Source organism: Lepus europaeus, chromosome 3 (assembly GCF_033115175.1).
Source record: "Lepus europaeus isolate LE1 chromosome 3, mLepTim1.pri, whole genome shotgun sequence".
Lineage (NCBI taxonomy): Eukaryota > Metazoa > Chordata > Mammalia > Lagomorpha > Leporidae > Lepus > Lepus europaeus.
In genome coordinates this window covers 24788217-24808825 of record NC_084829.1, presented here as the reverse complement: position 1 = coordinate 24808825, position 20609 = coordinate 24788217, and the positions used below count along the sequence as shown (strand labels likewise).

General features: G+C 41.3%; 1 protein-coding gene across 5 annotated transcripts in view; it reads left to right on the top strand.

The window, feature by feature from the left end:
• The window catches only part of RNF144B (ring finger protein 144B), a 149850-nt gene that overhangs the window by 55856 nt on the left and 73385 nt on the right, over positions 1-20609 (top strand). For 4 of the 5 annotated variants that reach the window (XM_062185380.1, XM_062185382.1, XM_062185378.1 and 1 more), the window contains exon 2: positions 12463-12663. In XM_062185380.1, the coding sequence (XP_062041364.1) occupies positions 12499-12663 (165 nt within the window). In that variant the 5' untranslated portion in view covers positions 12463-12498. Of the gene's footprint in view, positions 1-1072; positions 1093-12462; positions 12664-20609 lie in introns of those variants that run through there. The other variant, XM_062185386.1, reaches the window with a different exon arrangement.

The following is a 20609-nucleotide window of genomic DNA, read 5'->3' as shown; positions in this document are numbered from 1 at the left end:
ACCTTTTATTCTTTGTAGTGGGCATAGACCTAGAAAAATGGGATGGAGATTTAAAGAAATCTCTATTTCAAAAGGAGCTTCTGACTAATTGACTGTCTTGATGAGCAAAAAAAAAAGTAAAAATATATAGTGACTGTGAAAAAGATATCAAATGGTAGAATTGGGTTCTTTGGTTTTTGATTCAAATTGAACAAACAAAGCAAAGAAACTCAACCAAAAACTTCCCAAGCTAATCACCCTAGATAACTTGCTCCTCCATTACTGTGCTGGAAGTAGGGTTTGAGTGTGGTCAAACACTGTCCATTTACCCAGGGTTTTACAAATATTTACAGTCACCCATGCCAAATATCTCTGTGCTGAGCCCTGAAGGACATTCTCAGCATTCAAAAGCCCCATTCTCATGAATGGTTTCCGTTCATTGGCAATTTAAAGGCATCTAGGTCTCCAAACTAGGTCAGTTCAAGGCATGGCTTGTTAAAACAATCAGTTTTGGGGTCTCAGATCATGAACCAGGTTTTTGTAGCTAAAATCTACAGTGAAGAGAAAAGTGTGCTCTCTCTAGAAAGAAAAGAAAGCTATCTCTTCCACGGTACAGATGCGTTTAATTTGAGTATATTTAAAATTTCCTTCTTGAAACGTCTTTTCATTATTTTAGATATTTAGAAACATTCCTATGTGAGTCAGAATCGTTTCTGTGCGTTGTTTCTGCTAATCCTGGCTTCTGTGTTTCCCGTGGCCTTGACCTAGGACATTACTTTCTTGTTGAGCCGGGTTGTTAGTGTTTGAAATTTCCAGTTTGAGGTAGAGGTCAGGAATCATGCTGAACCCAGATGTTGAGGGAGGAACAAAGTCCGAACAGTTTTGGGACTAAACCTAACTTTGTGCAACTGATTATTTTGCATGTGTGAAAGGTGCCAAGCTGCTCCACAAGTTTGCTTTCCACTTTGGTCTTTGGGGAGTAAGTTTCTGTAGCCAAAGCTCCTAAGTAATCAGGCATCCCTCTCAGGGATGTCTGCCTCAGCTTATAGAAGCTCCTTTGCTGTACCAGTGTATCAGCATTTTCAGCTTTTGAATCGTTGAAAGTGAACACAGGTGAGAACCTGGCCTTTAACATTTCTCACTTACATGTGTAGTTAGAAAAGTTGGTAGTAGAGAGTAGTTAGAAAATACTATTGAGCATGTATTTGCTAGGCACTGTATTAGATCCTGGGGATATAACATGTGTACGATGTGGTCTCTTTCCTGAAGGAATTTTCCTACTTGTAAGGTTGGAAGTGACTTTGGACTGAAGAGGTAATTTCCTAATTCATGTTGTTTTACCTGAGTATAACAACTACTTTGATGATTGTCATCTCAATCATGTGGGGTTTTTTTTGTGTGTGTAATATTTGGTAATATTTCTCTGATGTCACTTGACCATTAAGTAACTGAAAAGGCATAACAGCATCTAAATTAATTTGTTTTAAATTTCTTAATTTATTTTTTCACCTTTGGGGGAAGCGAGACATCTAGGACAAATGTTTTATTTTTATTAACTTTGACATTTTCTATTTACTTGATTGGTGAGTACTTCTAAACCTGGTGTGTTGTACTGTAGTGGCTATTTCAAAATGGAAAATGTTTGTTAAAGAGAGTAAATTTACTGATGCTTCTGAAATGCAGAATGAGAAACCTCTGTGATTGGATCCCTCTCTTGAAAGCACAGCGAGCTAAGTGAACTACTGTTCTCTAACTCATAGCTGAGTTGATGCTTGTAGTATCCATTAAGAATGTGCTCTGTAGGCTGGCGCCATGGTTCAACATGCTAATCCTCCGCCTAGCGGTGCCGGCACCCCGGGTTCTAGTCCCGGTCGGGGCGCCGGATTCTATCCCAGTTGCCCCTCTTCCAGGCCAGCTCTCTGCTGTGGCCCGGGAGTGCAGTGGAGGATGGCCCAAGTGCTTGGACCCTGCACCGCGTGGGAGACCAGGAGAAGCACCTGGCTCCTGTTTTCGGATCAGCACGGTGCGCTGGCCACAGTGGCCATTGGAGGGTGAACCAACGGCAAAGGAAGACCTTTCTCTCTGTCTCTCTCTCTCTCACTGTCCACTCTGCCTGTCAAAAAAAAAAAAGTGCTTTGAAAGAGATATTCCATTGGTTTCTAATTCCTCCAAAGTCATGTGTTGAGTCCAGGCCCTTGGTTAACTTGATCTTTAGCTTCCTGGGAAGAGATCAAGACAACTCATTTCTCTCTTTGCTATACTCATGGCTGAAGCCATCAATGCACAAATTCTCCTGTGTCGGATTCTATGAAATCAGCTGTTGACTACCTCCTCATCTGGTTTGGCCTTTGTATGTAGCACCTGGATTTAGTCAGCTACATCCCTAGCACTTATTGTGGGATTTGGTTCTTTGTGGGTTGACTTTGTTCCCTGCATTATGGATTCCTGTGATTAGAAAATGATTAAGAAAAGGTGAGCAAAAATACACACCTTGCCTGGCATGGGAGATTCCTCTTCTGAAATGGCTTTAAATTTGATTCTAATTTCAATCTCCATATAAGGCTTTTAGCTTTCATCAGGGGGATAATATTGACACCTGCTTTTATTCATTTGGCGAAAATAATTTTGATGTAGATATTCCTAAACAGTGCCTCTGGTTTCCTGGTCATGTCCTGACCCATGACATCAGTCTGTCTCTTGTGCTATGGGCTTTCTGAAATGCCACTTCTCCGTGATCTGTTAATTGCATCATTGTCTGACCTGCCTTTTAGTGGTGTTCCTTCTTGCTTCTGGGCTTTGTTGTTATGCCAGGCAGGGGGAAGAAAATTATCCAGCAGGGCTGGATGAATAATTGTAGGTGGCAGGGGAACCACTGATTAAAAAAGGAGTGATCAGGGCACAGTGGGGGTATTGAGCAGGGAGCTACCATGATGAATATAAAATTACTGTGCTAGAAGAACCATTGGCTGTTATTCTCATATTCACTCCTGCCTTCTTTGATATGTTTCTATTGTTAGGAAGGCTGGGAACAGATTTCCACCCTTAGGCCTCACCCTGTGGTGTAATGAGAGCATGGAAAGAAGGCAGGAAAGAAAAGAAATGTACTTTTTAGAAAACGGACCAACATTTTGCAAATGCTGAAAGTTGACATCCCAGAAACCCCGTACTCCATAGCATTTAGTTAGGTTATCACAAGGCGCTGTCTCTTCCAAGATGTATTTTGTAGGCAAAAATTACAAAAAAGTAGACCTCATTAAAATCGTTGTATTGGACTTTATTCACAACTTCGTTATAAACAGGAGAGAGGATGGTTAGAAAGCAGTGCTTGCTGATAGTGCAGGTGCTTCTCCTTCTTTATGGGATGTTTGTCTGATTCACTAACAAGCAGGTTAATAGGGATACAGAGTCATGACCGGTTAATGTTTCAGTTAATGTTTCGGTTAGTGACGCACTGCATGTGTGACGGTGGTCCCATTGATGATAATGGAGCTGAAAAATTCCTATTGTATGGTGACACTGTTGCCGTCATATCACAGCATGAAGCATTACTCATGCTTTTGTTTGATGCTGATGTAAACATACCTACTGCGCTACTGGTCATATGAAAGTGTAGCACATAACAATTACATCCAAGTACAATAGATGACTATGTTACTGGTTTATGTATTTACTGTACTTTTTCATCAATATTTTAGAATGACTATTTGTATAAAAAGTGACTGTAAAACAGTCTGTCGTGTGATATGGCAGAGCCTCAGCTCTCTCATGTTTGCTGAGTCTGTTGGTGCAATCACATGGAGTAGTAGCCCCAGACCATCTAGGTTTGTAAAATGCACTCTATGAGGTTCTTACAACAAAATCCTCTAAAATAGCAAAAGCCCCAGATGATACATTTCTCAGGTGTTCTTGTGCTTTAATCCACACATGATTGTCTTTGCTTATCAGTTCCATATTTAGAAGACGATGATCTCCAAGTTACAGAACTTTGATCTTCTTGCCATACTAGAAACTGTTGAGAGAAGATGTCAAAATGAAGGAAGTGGGGCTGGTGCTGTGGTGTAGCGGGTTAAGCTGTCACCTGCAGTACCAACATCACATATGTGAGCTGGTTTGAGATCTGGGTGCTGCACTTCTGATCCAGCTCCCTGCTAATGTGCCTGCGAAAGCAGTGGAGGATGGCTGAAGGCTTGGGCCCCTGCACCGACATGAGGGACCTGGATGAAGCTCCTGGCCCCTGGCTCCTGGGCTGGGCCAGGCCATTGCAGCCATTTGGGGAGTGAACCAGTGGATGGAAGATCTCTCTCTCTTTTTCCTTCCCTCTCTCTGTAATTCTGCCTTTCAAATAAATGAAAAATAATAATAAAACATAAAATGAAGGAAATGTAGACTGAAGTGCTCTTTGTTTCTGATATCCCCTGAATGAAGCTGTGGAGCAACAGATAGAACAGAAGTTCCTTTTTCTAAACCATGTGAGGCTCAGTGAGCAGCAGGCTATGACATTGCCACCTCGCAGAGTGACAGTAGTGAGGAGCAGTGACTGCTTCCATCACTTCTAAGTACCACGTATTTCCTGTGTTTGCTTGTGCTGGAAATTATTTTCTAATTGATTTTGCCTTTAAAACTATGACAAAGTGTGCTGTTTGCAATACCATGAATATACTTCTCGTTTTTAAGCATTATTCTTTTAAGAAGTAATCAAATAGGGGCCGGCACTGTGGCATAGTGGGCTAAGCCTCCATCTGTGGCACCAGCATCCCATATGGGCACTGGTGCATGTCCTGGCTGCTCCACTTCCAATCCAGCTCTCTGCTTGTGGCCTGGGAAAGCAGTGGAAGATGGCCTGAGTTCTTGAGCCCCTGCAATCACATGGGAGACCTGGAAAAGCTCCTGGCTCCTGGCTCCTGGCTTCAGATCAACCCAGCACTGGTGTTGCAGCCATCTGGGTAGTAAAACAGTGTATGGAAAACCTTTCTCTGTCCCTCACTTTCTCTGCCTGTAACTCTACCTCTCAGATAAACAAATAAAACAAATCTTTTAATAAACTAATCAAATAAATACAAAATATACTTGAGTAATTGCAGTTGACTGACTACTATTTGGCCTATGGTCCATTTAGGGTATGTATTTGGACTGTTTTTCCGAGCTTACCAATATGCACTGGTTGATTTTGTCCGTGAATGGCCAGAGACCTTGTCCAAATTGCAGGGATTAGAACCACAAAACTGGACACTGTGGTGCAACCACAAGACCTTGTCTCACTTAACACTAACACTCATTCATTGCTCTTGCTGCTGTTCTTGCTACTGCTACAAGCCAGTGGTTTTAGTTAGCACTTTTCTAGACTCACTCAGTGCCATTTGAGTCACCGTTAGTTTCTATAAAGAACGCAAACCATCAGCTAACTAAAGCACTCTGTTGGGCAGATGGGCCAAGTTCAACAGCATATGGCTTTTCAGATTGTGGTGAATGGTGGAAGCCAACCGCCTGACATGTCATTCTTAGCTGGTCTGGGAGAGCTTTCCTAACAGGCAGAAGTAGGACCTTTGGATGGCTGCCCTGTCGTAGTGTGGGCTTCCTTAGAGAATCTGTCTTTGTTATGCAACACTTCAGCCTTATCCCTCACCTTCCACCCTTCCTGAAAACCCTTTCCTTCGCCAGCTCCCTCCTCTCATCTTGCATTCATGTCCATTATTTCAGCTCTTCACAGCAATGGCTCAATATCTTGCAAGGGTCTATAGACTCTTTAGTCACATCCATTTGTCCTGTCTTCTGTTTTTCCCTTGTTCATGAATAACTGTTATTAGGATTTCATAACACAGACCAGAAGTAAGGTCTCAGCACAGATCAACTAAATTTTTACTTACTTTAATATATTCTGTTTTGTCAGTAATGTCCAGTTGATACATTCTGGTAGCTTTCTGTTTCTCTTAGTTTCTTTAGTTGTACTTTATCAACTTACCTAATTTTAACATTTTTGCAAAATGGTGTAATAATTCTCAAATAACTTGTTGCATATCACAGTAAAACATCATCTTTTCCAATCACGTTATCTTTTTGTGCAAAGGAAAAAATCATTCGACTTTGGATAGTTAAATATGCATTAACTACATCAGTTAAAATACTTTCAAATATTGCCTCTCTCCCTCTCTGCATTTTTGGAGCAGATTGCTTACTCAGACCACAGGCAGAAAATAAAAATTACTTATACATCCAGCTTCTTAAGTATTCCTTTCTTTGTCAATTCTGATGAAAATGCATTAAAGGGAAAGAGACTTTCCTGTCAGATAGTACTTGCTTCTCACGTAACAAGCACTTTTAGAACAAGAAACATGCGGCAGGTAGAACTCCTGGTTCTCCTCTCCTGGTTATTTGGTGCAATCCAATGGTTTAGAATGGCTTCCCTGTGATCTGATTGGGTTTATTGTGGACGTCTGAGACCTGCCACAAGCCTTAGGAAGTTTAAGCGTGAAGACAGCTGTCAGATTTCTCTTTCCAACATGCCCCTTGCATTCCTGGCCAAACTTCTTTCCCTAAGGGGTTCTTGACACCCAATAGCAACTGTAAAAGGAATTAGAATTGTTGCCTTTTATAATCAAGTGATATGGTGGGTGATTCAAGTTACTTTCTTATCTTAGACAAAAATGTGAGGTATGAAGCAGAACAAGTCCAGCGAGCCAGCAAAGAATGAGTTAGCTCTTGGTAGAAGGAAGACTTTGATTGAAACTCCCGGAGATTGCCCATGAACTTGTGAGGGATGAGAGGGACAGGAGGAGGTAGCGAAGGGACTGTTTTCAGCCTTCTTGTGACTACTTCTGAGCTTCCTGCCCTTTACCAGGTAGTTTGGTGGGGTTTGTTGGTGGTTTCATGCTGTGGGACAGAAGAATCTAAGACATAAAGGAAGAAATCCTCAGAAACTTTGGAGCCTTTCATCCACATCTCTAATGTGGGGAAATGGCACCTGAGGACTTCAGGATTCTCTTGTTCACTCCATGAAGGGCTCGATTTCCAGTGAATCAATAGTGAAAGGATTTCTTGTTTGATATTCTTTTTATGAAGTGTTTGCTATGTGTCATTCATTTAAACAGTCATTGTTGATTTTTCCCCAAGTGAAAAATCAAAGATCTGGTTTTCAGCCTGTGCATGGAGAAGCCTTTTTGCTTCTGTGTTGGGGCTTAGTTGGATTCTGAGGGGGTTCCCAGGATTGCTCCTGCATCTGCCACTCTTGAACCTCCAATTGTCTACCTTAATCTCTTTTATAGTATGGCAGTTTGCTTAAGATTGTTGTTTTTTATAAAATTCCATTGCTTAAAAAATGTTTGAAAGCCATCACATTAGGCAACTGGTGTTCTTGTACACAGAAAAATAAATCACTTCCATTTGAAGAGTCATTTTGGATTCTTCACATCTCAAAGAGATAGAATATGTGACTTCTTTCCTCCATCTCCCCAAGCCACAAGTGCTGCCAATTGGGATGCTTGGAATTAAAAGCAAAAAACCCAAAATGAGTCTCTTCTATGTAAAAAGTTTTTATATCATCCAAATATTTTTGTATATAAAACATATTTCTTTGTTTTATACTTATAATTTTGATTTCAAAACCTTATAGGCATGTAATTCATAAACTAATGGATGTAAATACATAGCTGGCAAGTTTCAAGACTGATTGCTGCAGTTTCTAGTTCTGTCTTCATGCAAAGTCTATTTCTTCGAGATTCCTAGTATCTCTTTGATATAACGAATTCATTTCCTTTGGCTGCACACCGAGTAGTGGGATCAGTGCATGAATCTTCTTAAGGAAGTCTTCTGTCCTTTCCTACTCAGGAAACATGTCTTCTTCTTTTTTTTTTTTTTTTTTCACTTGGGATTTCTCTTTCAGAGTGAAAGAGAACTCAAAATATGTTGTATATGCAGTGTTGGGAAAATAGTAATGCGAAGATAGCAGTTGGGAATTAGGTGGGACCATGTGTGCTGTGAACTGGGGAGTCTTGGAGAAGTAAACTGGTGATAGCTGTCTAAGAAAAATCTGGGAGGGAGAAGGGGTAACATCATTCACTTTTACTAGAATGGAGTGATAATTCTCAAATAACTAGTTGAGGGTCATAGTAAAACGTCATACTTTCAAATCACATTATTTTTCTGTGCAAGAGAATAACCTGATTTTTGGATAGGCAAATAGGCATAAACTAAGAGGTTTTCTTCTTCTTTTTTTTAAGTCTCAAAATCTTGAATCTTATGTGCAGGTTTATTTGAATTTAATTTGCTCTTGGTTGATAGCTTGCCAAATAGTAAATTGATGAAGAATATTGTATTTTCTTTCTTATTGGACCTTCGCCAAGGAATATCATGTCTTCCATTTTGGAAGCTAATTGTTAGTTAATTTCTTATTTTATTTATCTTGAATTGAGGCTACTGCTACTACTTAGGGAGTAAGTGGAGAATCTTGAGTTTTCAAGTTACTAGAGTTGGTAACTGTTGACTCTTTCTGCTATGACATTAAGAAAGTTAACAAGGGCAAATGACAAGCAAAAATCTCATTCTACCTTTTTTTTCCATTCACTCCAATCTCTTTCTACCCATGTATTGAGACAGAATCCACTGAGGCCAGGTAGTAAATGCTACACATGTCAAGTAATTTCTTTTGCTCAAACATTGGGAGGAAAAGAGTTTGGTTCTTTTTTTTTTTAAAGATTTATTTTTTTAAATTTATTTGAAAGTCAAAGTTACACAGAGAGAGAAGGAGAGGCAGAGAGAGAGAGAGAGAGAGAGAGAGAGGTGTCTTCCATCCACTGGTTCACTCTCCAATTGGCTGCAACGGCCAGAGCTGCACCAATGCAAAGCCAGGAGCCAGAAGCTTCTTCCGGGTCTCCCACATGGGTGCAGGGGCCCAAGGACTTGGGCCATCTTTTGCTGCTTTCCCAGGCCATAGCAGAGAGCTGGATTGGAAGAGGAGCAGCCGGGACTAGAACCAGCATGCATATGGGATGCTGGCACTGCAGGCCAGGGCATTAACCCACTGAGCCACAGCACCGGCCCCTCTAGAACTTTTTCATCATCTCATGCAGAAACTCTATATCCATTAAATGTTAACATGTCATTTCCTCTTCCCATCAGCCCTTAGTAACCACTGTTGTGTTCTCTGCTGCTACAAATTTGACTATTCTAGCTACTTCATATAAGTACTCACAGAATCATATAACTTCTGCCCTTTTCTGGCTGGCTTGCTTCACTTAGCATAATACCTTCAGGGTTCAGCCACGTTGTGGCATGTGCCAGGATTTCATTCCTTTAGGGCTGTATAAGATTTCATTGTATGGATATACTAGGTTTTGTTTATTCATCTGTTGATGGGTACTTGGGCTATATCTGACCTTTAGTTATTGTGAATACTGATGCTATGATTATGGATGTACAAGCAACTCTTTGAGATCTTGCTTTTAATTCTTTTGCCTATATACCCAGAAGTGGAATTGTTGGATCTTGTGATAATTCTTTAACTTTTGAATGGTACCTTATTATTTTTTTAACTTCACATTTTTTAAAAAACTTAATTAACTTTAAAGAAGCACCCAAGAATGGTACATCTTTTGCAAGCACTTAGATATGACTGTAACTTATGAGACATAAGAATATCCTCCATTTAATACATTAAAAGAAAGTAATCTCTTGAGAAAAAGTTTTATCATTAATTGAGGAAGCACATAAGAAAACAAGCAATGGACTTTGACACTTAGGCATAACTAAAACTTATTAGACTTAAGAATATCCTCCACTTAATACACTAAAATGAAATAAATCTTTGAGAATTGTTAACTCTCATAATACAACTTTTTGTGGACAGAGGTCCTGCATAGGAAATTAGTGCACAGTGACTCTTGTTGTTAATTTACAATTAACACTCTTATGTGTGACGTCAGTGACCACTAAGGCTCTTGACACGAGCTGCCTAGGCTATGGAAGCCTTTTGAATCCACAAACTCCTTCAGTATTTAGACAAGGCCATAAGCAGAATAGAAGTTCTCTTCTCTCTTTAGAAAAAAGTGTACCCTTCTTTCATGACCACTTCTTTTCACTGGGGTCTCACCCACAGAGGTCCTTCATGTAGGACATTTTTTGCTACAGTGTCTTGGCTTTCCATGCCTGAAATGCTCTCATGGGCTTTTCACCTAGACCGGAATACCTTAAGGGCTGATTCTGAGCTCAGAGGTGGCACCTTATTTTTTTAAGAATTTTTTGAAACTGTGTATTGGTGGTAGCAATGAAACTCTTAACTGGTGTGTTTGTTCATAGTGGATGTTTTCCTTCCAGCTTTATTAACTCATAATTGACAAAATTATATATATTTATAGTATACAATGTGATATTTTGCTTTCTGTATACATCCTGAAATGATTAAATGAACCTAATTAACATCATCTCCAATACTTATTATTTTGTGCATGATGAGAACATTTAAAATCTGTCAATACCATCCAAGTATACAATATATTATTTTTTAAAAGATTTATTTTATTTATTTGAAAGACAGAATTACAGAGAGAGGTAGAGCTAGAAAGAGAGAGAGGTCTTTCATCTGCTGGGTCACTCCCCAAATGGCTGCAAAGGCCAGAAATGAGCTGGTCCAAAGCCAAGAGCCAGGAGCTCCTTCTGGGTCTCCCGTGTGGGTGCAGGGGTCCAAAGACTTAGGCCACCTTCTACGACTTTCCCAGGCCATAGCAGAGAGCTGGATCGGAAGTGGAGCAGCCAGGACACAAATCTGTGCCCATATGGGATTCCAGTGCTGCAGGTCAGGGCTTTAACCCACTGTGCCACAGTGCTGGCCCAACATACAGTATATTATTACCAATGATAGCTGTCATGCCGTGCAGCACATCTCCAAACTCACTCATGCGATCTAACTGAAACTCTGCTTTACCAGCATCTTCTCATTGGTTGTTAATCTCCCGTAGTTTATGTGATGCATGTTAGAATAGTGAAGTCAGCTTAAATTTCAAAGTTCCAGGAACACCATGCCAAGAAAGCAAGCTCTACATCATGCTGAGTGAAATAAGCCAGTCCCAGAGGGACAAATATCATATGTTCTCCCCGATTGGTGACAACTAACCGAACACCTAAAAGGAAACCTGTTGAAGTGAAATGACACTATGAGAAACAGTGACTTGATTGGCCCTTGTCCTGACTGTTGATGTACAACTTAATACTTTATCCCTTTTAGTATTTTTTTTTTGTTCTACTTAATACTATTGGTTGAACTCTGTAATTAACACACAATTATTCTCAGGTGTTTAAAGTTAACTGAAAAGTGATCTCTTAAATATAAGAGTGGGAATAAGAAAGGGAGGAGTTGTACAATTTGGGACATGTTCAATCGGACTTGCCCCAAATAGTGGAGTTAGAAATGTGCCAGGGGATTCCAATTCAATCCCATCAAGGTGGCATGTACCAATGCCATCTCACTAGTCCAGGTGATCATCTTCAGTTCACAACTGATCATAGTGATAGGTCTAAGAGTCAAAGAGATCACATAAACAAGACAAGTGTCTGCTAATACTAACTGATAGAATTAAGAAGGAGAGAACTATCCAACATGGGAAGCAGGATACACAGCAGACTCATAGAATGGCAGATGTTCTAAACAGCACTCTGGCCTCAGAATCAGCCCTTAAGGCATTCGGATCTGGCTGAAGAGCCCATGAAAATATTTTAGGCATGGAAAACCAAGACACTGTGGCAAAAACAAACAAACAAACAAACAAACAAACAAAAAACACTTAAATGAAAGATCTCTGTGAGTGAGATCCCAGTGGAAAGAATGGGGCCATCAAAGAATGAGGTACCTTTCTCTGAAGCAAGGAGAGAACTTCCACTTTGACTATGACTTTGCCTAAATAATATCAGAATCGGAAAACTCAAAAGGCTTCCATAGCCTTGGCAACTCATGACAAGAGCCTAGGGAGATTACATAAACAAGAGTGTCAGTTTGTTAAGTCAGCAACAGGAGTCATTGTGCATTTACTCCTCATGTAGGATCTCTGTCCTTCATGTGTAGTTCAATGTAAATTAATGCTATAACTAGTACTCAAACAGTATTTTACACTTTATGTTCTGTGTGGGTGCAAACTGTTGAAATCTTTACATAATATATACTAAATCGATCTTCTGTATATAAAGATAATTGAAAATGAATCTTGATGTGAATGGAATGGGAGAGGGAGTGGGAGATGGGAGGGTTGCGAGTGGGAGGGAAGTTATGGGGGGGAAAAGCCACTGTAATCAATAAGCTGTACTTTGGAAATTTATATTTACTAAATAAAAGTTAAAAAAAAAAGAAAGCAAGTTCTTTGGTCTTTGGTTCCCCGAAATGCATTGGCTATACATTTAGAGATCCCTAAAGGTGAGGATTTGTTCTCTTGGCCCCCAAATGGGGAGGTCAGATGATAATTGAATCAATGGATGTAATATTTTCTGCTTTGGTCCTTTCTGTAGGGATTGAGGAGACTGAAGAAGGCAGAAGAGAGGCTGATGGGCTCAGTCGGCAGACTCCAGTGTCTAACCATGACTGCAGAAAATCCGATGCCTGGAGACCTGGCGTTGGCTCCCCTCGTCACTTGCAAACTCTGCTTGTGCGAACAGTCCCCGGACAAGATGACCACACTCCAGGAATGCCGGTGCATCTTTTGCACAGCTGTAAGTTTTCCTCTGATGCTTTGGTTATGAGAAAATACAAAGGGAAAATTCTTAAAAGTACAGAATGTATTTCTGTGGCTTACTGAGAATCCAAAGTTTGCTGCAAGGAGATCCTGCTTTGGAAGGGAATCCCACATTTGGATCTGAATGCAAGGGCATAGTATATAATTGTTTGACTTTATCAAATCTCCTTGCATTCTATTTTCAAAATATGCTGAAGGCATTTTATTCCACATAATAAAGAGAATGCTTAGATCCCCGGGAGTAGACTTGTCACTAAGTATGATACCTGCTGTCAATGCTCATGAACTTCATTACAAGTGTCATTTAAGGCTAGTTGGATCAGGTATAAGTTGGATCAGGTATAACAATAGGAAATTGACTAATGGGTTCCTGTAAGATTCAGAGATGGAAAAGAAGAATATCATTTACTCATTCATTCATTCATTCAACAAATATCTACTGAGCAGTGACTGTGTTTTGGGAACTATTCTAGGCAACAGAATCCCAACAAATATCATTTTTGTAAAATAAAATAAATTTATTGGGGTGGTTAAGGAGTATCTTTTTCTTTGTCTTTTTAAATTATATATATTTTTGTTTATATAAAGGGAACAGATTTTATGTATTTCATATATATAGTTTTAAAAGCATAATGATACTTCTAACCCTACCCTTCCTATCTTCTTCGACCCAGCAAATATCCTTTTTCTTATGAATTAGGAGTTCTGTCAAAGAGAGTTACCGATGGGGGATGGCATTATGGTACAGTCAATTAAGCTGCCACTTGGGACACTGGCATTGCACATCAGAGTGCTGATTCGAGTCCCAAAAGCTCCACTTATGGCCCAGTTTCCTGCTAATGCACCTGGAAGGCAGTGGATAATGGCCCAAGTATTTGAGTCTCTGCCACCCATTTGAGAGACCCACATGGAGTTCTAGGTTTCTGGCTTTGGCTTGACCTAGCCTTTGCTATTGCAGGCATTTGAAGAATGAACTAGCAGATGGAAGATCTCTGTCTTTCTCTCTCTGTCTCTCTTTTTGTCATTCTGCCTTTCAAACAAATACATCTTTTAATAAAGATGTTAAATGATATAGGAGGGTAACTCAGAAATTCACAGGACAATGGATTTATGATGTTTTTTTTTATGTGCAAAAACTTTTGAAATCCATGCATACAGAGGTCTTCAAAAAAGTTTATGGGAAATGTGTATTATTAAAAAACTATACATGAATTTCAAAAATTTTTGCACCAAATGACCTTATCTTTTACATCCATTGCTCCACGAAGCTTTGACGCACCCTTGTGTGTCCTCAGATAGACCTGAATTGAAGGAGGTTTTATCTATGGCACTTGAGCAGCTGTATCTCTTCTTCATTTCCATAGACTTCCCAGGTATAATCTTTATCCCTATTCTCAAAATGCTGGGTTTTCAGGAATATTTTAGAATTTTCTTTCACAATGGACATTTAGAATCTTAATCCTTTTCCTGTTGCTATAACAAAATACCCAAGACTGGGTTTCTAATAAAGAAAAGAGGTTTATGAAGCTCGTGGTTGAAGGTCGCGAGTCCAAGCAGCATGCCTCTGGCTCCTGTGTGGAAGCCCCTTGCTTTGTTGTCCCCTGGCGAAGGGCATCATCATGGCAGTGTATGAAGGAGGGATAGATCCCCTGGTGACACAGAGTGATTCAGGGGTCGGGTGTGCTAGTTTTTTAGCAGCTGTTTTTGTGGGAACTAACTGGGGTATTGTGACTGCATTAATTCCTTCTAACGGCAGCACCCTACAATAACCTAATTGTCTTGGCCTAAACCCTCACCTCTTTTTGTTTTTAAAAGATTTATTTATTTATTTGAAAGAGTTACACAGAGAGAGGAGAGGCAGATAAGAGAGAGAGAGAGAGAGAGAGAGAGAGAGAGAGGTCTTCCATCCGCTGGTTCACTCCCCAATTGGCTGCAAGGGCTGGAGCTGCTCCCATCTGAAGGCAGGAGCCAGGAACTTCTTCTGGGTCTCCCTTGTGGGTAAAGGGGCCCAAAGTTTTGGGCCATCTTCCACTGCTTTCCCAGGCCAGAGCAGAGAGCTGGATTGGAAGTGGAGCAGCTGGGTATCGAACCGGTATCCACATGGGATGCTGGCGTCCTAGGCCAGGGTGTTAACCCACTGCACCACAGCACCAGCCCCACTCTCACCCCTTAAGTTTCTACCAGCTCCTAGTGTTAGCACACTGAGCCTCCAGGACATGAACTTCCGGGAGACAAGCAATAGCTCATTGTATAGTGTTGGGTGAGGAAGGCTCAGGAAGAGAGTAGGGCCCACTAAGTGGGGGTCAGCATTGCAAGGCCAAGGTCGTGTTGGACAGGAATTGGCTTCCCTGAGGAGCGGCGACTGTGCTGCTGCTGGTTCCCCATCTAATTGGTGTGTGTGCTTCACAGGAAGTGAGGAAATGACCTTGTCATCCCTGAGCAGCTCCTGTTTCCTCAGGTCTTGCTGAATACTGCCCTTCAAAAGTGATTATTTCTCTGACTTTTTCACACATGTTCCAGACCCTTGCTAATCCTTGAAACCAATGAGTCAGAGGCAACATTTAGTAGAAACCAGAATGGAAAATTTTCTCTGAGGGTTACTGATGTTTAAGAGCAGGATCTGGGATTTGTTTTCTGCTGTGAGATTTCATGGTACAGAATTCAAGTTTGTGCGTCAACATACAAGAAAAAGCTGCATGTCATATTCCCAAGGAGCTAACACTTAATAACTGTATTAGCCTTTAGTGTTCCAGTAGTTAGCTGCTAATTAAAAACAGCACCAAGTTTCTGATTTTTCCTTTAGCAATTTGGGGCCTAGGAGTCACTAAATTGCATTGTTCTGTCCTGTAGGATCATACCTCTCTAGGGATGGGGAATACACAAAAGCAGAAAGTCAGATGGCTTTTGCTACTTCTCCAGTTTGGGAATTTGAAGCACCTATCAGCTCCCCTGGTTTTCTTATTTCCCCTTTACCTGTGAATTGCACAAATTGTGAGCTGCACGAGTATGATTACATTAGTGTCTGTAAATTTGCTGTGAGAATCACACTCATTTGAAATATTATAGCTGGTTTTTTTAATTCAAGATTTATTTCTTCTTTTTTAAAAAATGACTTAAACATGTGTCTAATAGCCCCAGACTTTACTTTGCGCTTGAGTTAAAGATATCAATATGTCATGAGGTTTCAAGGCTGACTGAAAAGAAATTTGTAGCATTTTTTGATATGCCACTTACTACTAAATTCCACTTTTAAATAAGATTGGATGACATCTCTGAATTATTGACTGGGAAAGACTTCCTCAGCAATATGCTATTTAATATGATTTTATTGGTTTTGCTAAGACCTCCTCTGCCCCAGGAAATGTCCAAATATAGTGGTTCTCCTGCTATGTTTGGTGCTGTCCTGGTATATTTCCATAGATTTAATAAAGCTTTTTAAACATTCTGCCTGTGTCCTGTCTTCTCCAAGTGACGTCCCTGGCCGCTTTGCTGTGAGCTCCAGTTCTTTTCATTTCCAAGATCAGCGTGCTCCTGTCCTAACTCTACCCCAGCTAACGCCAGTGTGGGACTGGATATCTGATTTCCAATTTTTAGCATGAAGGTGGTAGAGATCTTCACCGTGCTCCAAATGCTGAGCGCGATGTGTCGGGGAATGCGGAATGGGAGGGTGACGAGTGTCTTCCTGGACTACTGCATGTTACCAGATGTTTCCCTCTCTTTAGGGAGGCCTGGCCTTTAAGTGGGTGCTACCTCACCCCAGGTGTGTTCTGTGCTCTCCCCTGCCTCAAGCCCTGAGCGCCACCAATGATTCTTGAATAAAGTATTCCACATTCAAATTAGCTTGACAACGGCCCCATTCTCTGTTCCCATCCTTGGAGGGATGTGAGGCACATTCGCATTTCAGAGGCTCTGAGAAATCTTGTGGCTGAAAAGAAAGCAGAGGGACCCTGTGAACCTCCACTTAGCTGTGCCCCCCCCTTTCAGTGGAACACCTATGACCTTGTCCGTAACTGGTGCTTCGTAGAATGCCGCTTTAAATTATTCCCCAGAGGTAATTCTTGATGTGAATGGCATCCAGAGAAAGGGGTGTGATGGGTGTTCATCCAGTAACCCAGCACTGGGTTACTGATGGAGGGGTTCTGTGTGTGAGAGTGGTTTCCATGAGGCCATTTTCTCAGCTGTCATATGCAGAAGAAAATGTAGTATAAGGCAAGAGAAGCTGCATAGATAAGACACAAATGGGCATGGCTCCCACCAGCACAGCTAAAGTCACAGGTCACTAGGTGTGTCATGCAGACAAAGACGGCGATGTTGGATGGCTACTGAGAGGGGTACTATGTAATCACTTATTCTGTTCTGCAGGTTAAACATCTCAGAGATAGGAGCCTCCCAAGAACATGCGCAGAGTCTGCCTCTCTCTCACTCTCTTTTTTGCCTGCAGATTTAAATAACCCAATTATGAAAATTTGAACTTTCCCTTTCTGGCTTTTGCAATACGCGTAATTTTAATTCAGGTGAAAGGAGAAGGTTTCACAAAAGTCAGTTATCAAAGTAGTGAAAATTTGTGGTTTGCTCCCTGGGTGGGCAATATTTGCTTCTGATTTATTTTGGAGGCTATTTCTGTCAGCCATGAATGCAGGGAGAATGAAAACACAGTTGTTGCTTGTTTTTATAACCTAGATAATTTCACCTAAAAAGAGTTGGTATGTTGGGCCTGGCCTATTTACCTTTCAGATTAAAGTCAGGATGTGCTGAGCAAAAAGAAAATAAAGTCCAGCCATATTCCTGACTCTTTTCCATTACATTTTGTTGGCTGTAGGTAGTTAGAGCTCCTTTTACTATTCATTTCTCTGAGCCAAATGGATTTTCCGATGTTTAAAAAGTGAGAGGAAATAAAAAACTTTTTAGACCAAACCCCTCTTTCCCTTGGGGCCTGTCGGATGACCTTTAAGAAAGCCCACGGCTGGCCTGGGAGACGTTTATAGTTTGGGAAGATTTGCAGTGCGTGTGCTCGTGTGTGTGTTTGTGTGTGCGTGTGCATGCCTGTGTACACGTGGGCTGGTAACTTCCAAATAAGGCAGAGAGCGTGCAAAGCTTCTCTCCTGCGTTCTAACTGATATCTGCATTAGGAGAAAGGAATGTCATTTTCCTACTCCCGCCCCTGTTTCTCCCTTGCAGTCTAGCGTAGTGTCTGAGAAGGCCGTTAGGGAGTCCATGAGAGCCAGACTCAAGCTCAGACTTTTCCATTTAGTGGTGTTTGATTTGGGGTGAGTTCTTTGGCGTCTACAGCACTTAGTGTCCTCACTTGTTTGATGTGAAAGGGAGGAGATGAGATGGTACCACCTATCTTGGAGTGTGGTAGGGGGTGTAATACATGAGCTGTGTACTAAAGCATACGGCACAGTGCCAAGCCTGTTCAGGCTGGCCTTATTAAGATGCCTTTCTTTCCTAAGTTCCATTGGTATTCCGAGCTGCTCAGTTTTTAAAAAAGTGTTTTAGAGGAATGAAGGCCCATAAAAGATATGACTGGCTTCCTCATTAGTCTTTTTGAAAAGGTAGCTATCCAGGTGAGTTCAGCTCCACTACTGTTCTGAGGCATCCAGAGACAAGCAGCAAGGATAGAGAGAGGAATTTCTCTGTTGTACTTTTCCTAAGTGTGGCTTATGGTTCTTGGACTTCTGAAGTTCCAAAAGTAGGACAAGGGAAAAAGCAATATAACTGTGAAAGTTGGGGCTGGTGCTGTGGCATAGTAGGCTAAGCTTCTGCCTGCATCCCCAGCATCCCATATGGACGTCGGTTTGTGTCCCAGCTGCTCCACTTCCAATTCAGCTTCCTGCTAATGGCCTGGGAAAACAGTGGAAGATGATCCAAATACTTAGGCCCTTGCACCCACGTGGGAGATCTGAAAGAAACTCCTGGATCCTGGCTTCATATTGGCCCAACTCCAGTCATTACGTCCAGTTGGGAAGCAAACCAGTGGTTGGAAGACCTCTTGCTCTCTGTCTCTTCTTCCCCCTCCCCCACCCCATAACTCTATCTCTCAAATAAATAAATAAGATTTAAAAGAAAAACAAGTGGGGCCGGCGGCCATGGCACAGTAGGTTAATCCTCCACCTGTGGCGCTGGCATCCCATATGGGTGCTGGTTCTAGTCCCTGCTGCTCCTCTTCTGATCCAGTTCTCTGCCAATGGATGTAAAAAATTCTGATGGATGTACAAGATTCAGATGGAAGAATACCTCATGCTACCATTAAAAAAGTTTTATTTGTTTTCATTTTATTTGAAAAACAGAGAGACAGACATAGGCAGAGAGCCATCTTCCTTCTGCTGGTTCACTACCAAGTACCACAACAGCCATGCTGGACCAGGCCACAGCTGAGCTTGGAACTCAGTTTGAGTCCCTGATATGAGAGTCAGGGACCCAAGCATTTGACGCATCACCTGCTGCCTCCTAGGATGTGCATTAGCAGGAAACTGGATTAGGAAGCAGAGCCAGGACTTGAATCCCAGCACTTCAAAATGGGATGCAGCATCCCAAGCAGCATCTTTAATTCTGCATCAAATACCTGCTCCTTCCATTTGTCTGAGAGCTACTTACCCCTAAGAAGAATATAGTAATATAATTCATTGTTGACTTGCCATATTACTCTAGTATCATTTTAAGGACCTTTCGTTGAAAACTCTCTGGAATTGCAGGAAATAATGAGGCATCTTACAACTGTTGGTCAAATGCCCTTAACAGCACTCTGGCCTCAGAATCAGCCCTTAAGGCATTCGGATCTGGCTAAAAAGCCCATGAGAGTCTCTCAGGCATGGAAAGCCAAGACACTGTGGCAAAAAATGACCTAAATGAAAAATCTCTGTGAGTGAGATCCCAGTGGAAAGAACGGGCCATCAAAGAAGGAGGTACCTTTCTCTGAAGGGAGGAGAGAACTTCCACTTTGATTATGGCCTTGTCTAAATAAGGTCTGAATTTATGAACTCAAGAGGCATCCATAGCCTTGGCAGCTTATGACAAGAGCCTTGGATGATTACTGACATCATAAATAAGAGTGTCAATTGTTAATCAACAACAGGAATCACTGTGCACTTACTCCCCATGTAGGATCTCTGTCCTTAATGTTTTATACTATGTGAATTAATGGTAAAAATAGTCTTCAAACAGTACTTTATGCTTTGTGTGTCTGTGTGGGTGCAAACTGTTGAACTCTTTACTTAGTATATACTAAATTGATCTTATTTATATAAAGATAAATAAAAATGAATCTTAATGAAGAATGGAATGGGAGAGGGAGTAGGAGATGGGATGGTTGTGGATGGGAGGGTGGTTGTGGGGGGAAAAGCCACTATGATCCAAAAGTTGTGCTTTCTAAATTTATATTTATTAAATAAGTTTTCTTAAAAGAAGAAAAAAAAACTGTTAGCCAATGTCACGGAACAATTTTCTTTCACTTCTTCTGGTCACATGACCTGCCAAAACTTTCTAAAGCTTCTGAAGTCTCCATCCCTCGAGATTTCCATGTCTTCTATTGCTGTTAAGTTGACAGGACTAAATTTTAACCATTAAAATCACTCTATTATTCTTTTAGTGTTTGGTATTAAAGTACATTGGATCACAAAGGTAGTTTTATGCTTTCTCTTATTTGCTTGGATGGTCAAGAGTAAGTCAGTGAGTTTATCCTCATCTTTTTAAAAATGTTTTTAAAAGATTTTATTTATGGCCGGTGCCATGGCTCACTAGGCTAATCCTCTACCTGTGGCGCTGGCACCCAGGCTTTAGTCCCAGTTAGGGCGCCGGTTCTGTCCCGGTTGCTCTTCTCCAGGCCAGCTCTCTGCTGTGGCCTGGGAAGGCAGTGGAGGATGGCCCAAGTGCTTGGACCCTGCACCCACATGGGAGACCGGGAGGGAGCACCTGGCTCCTGGC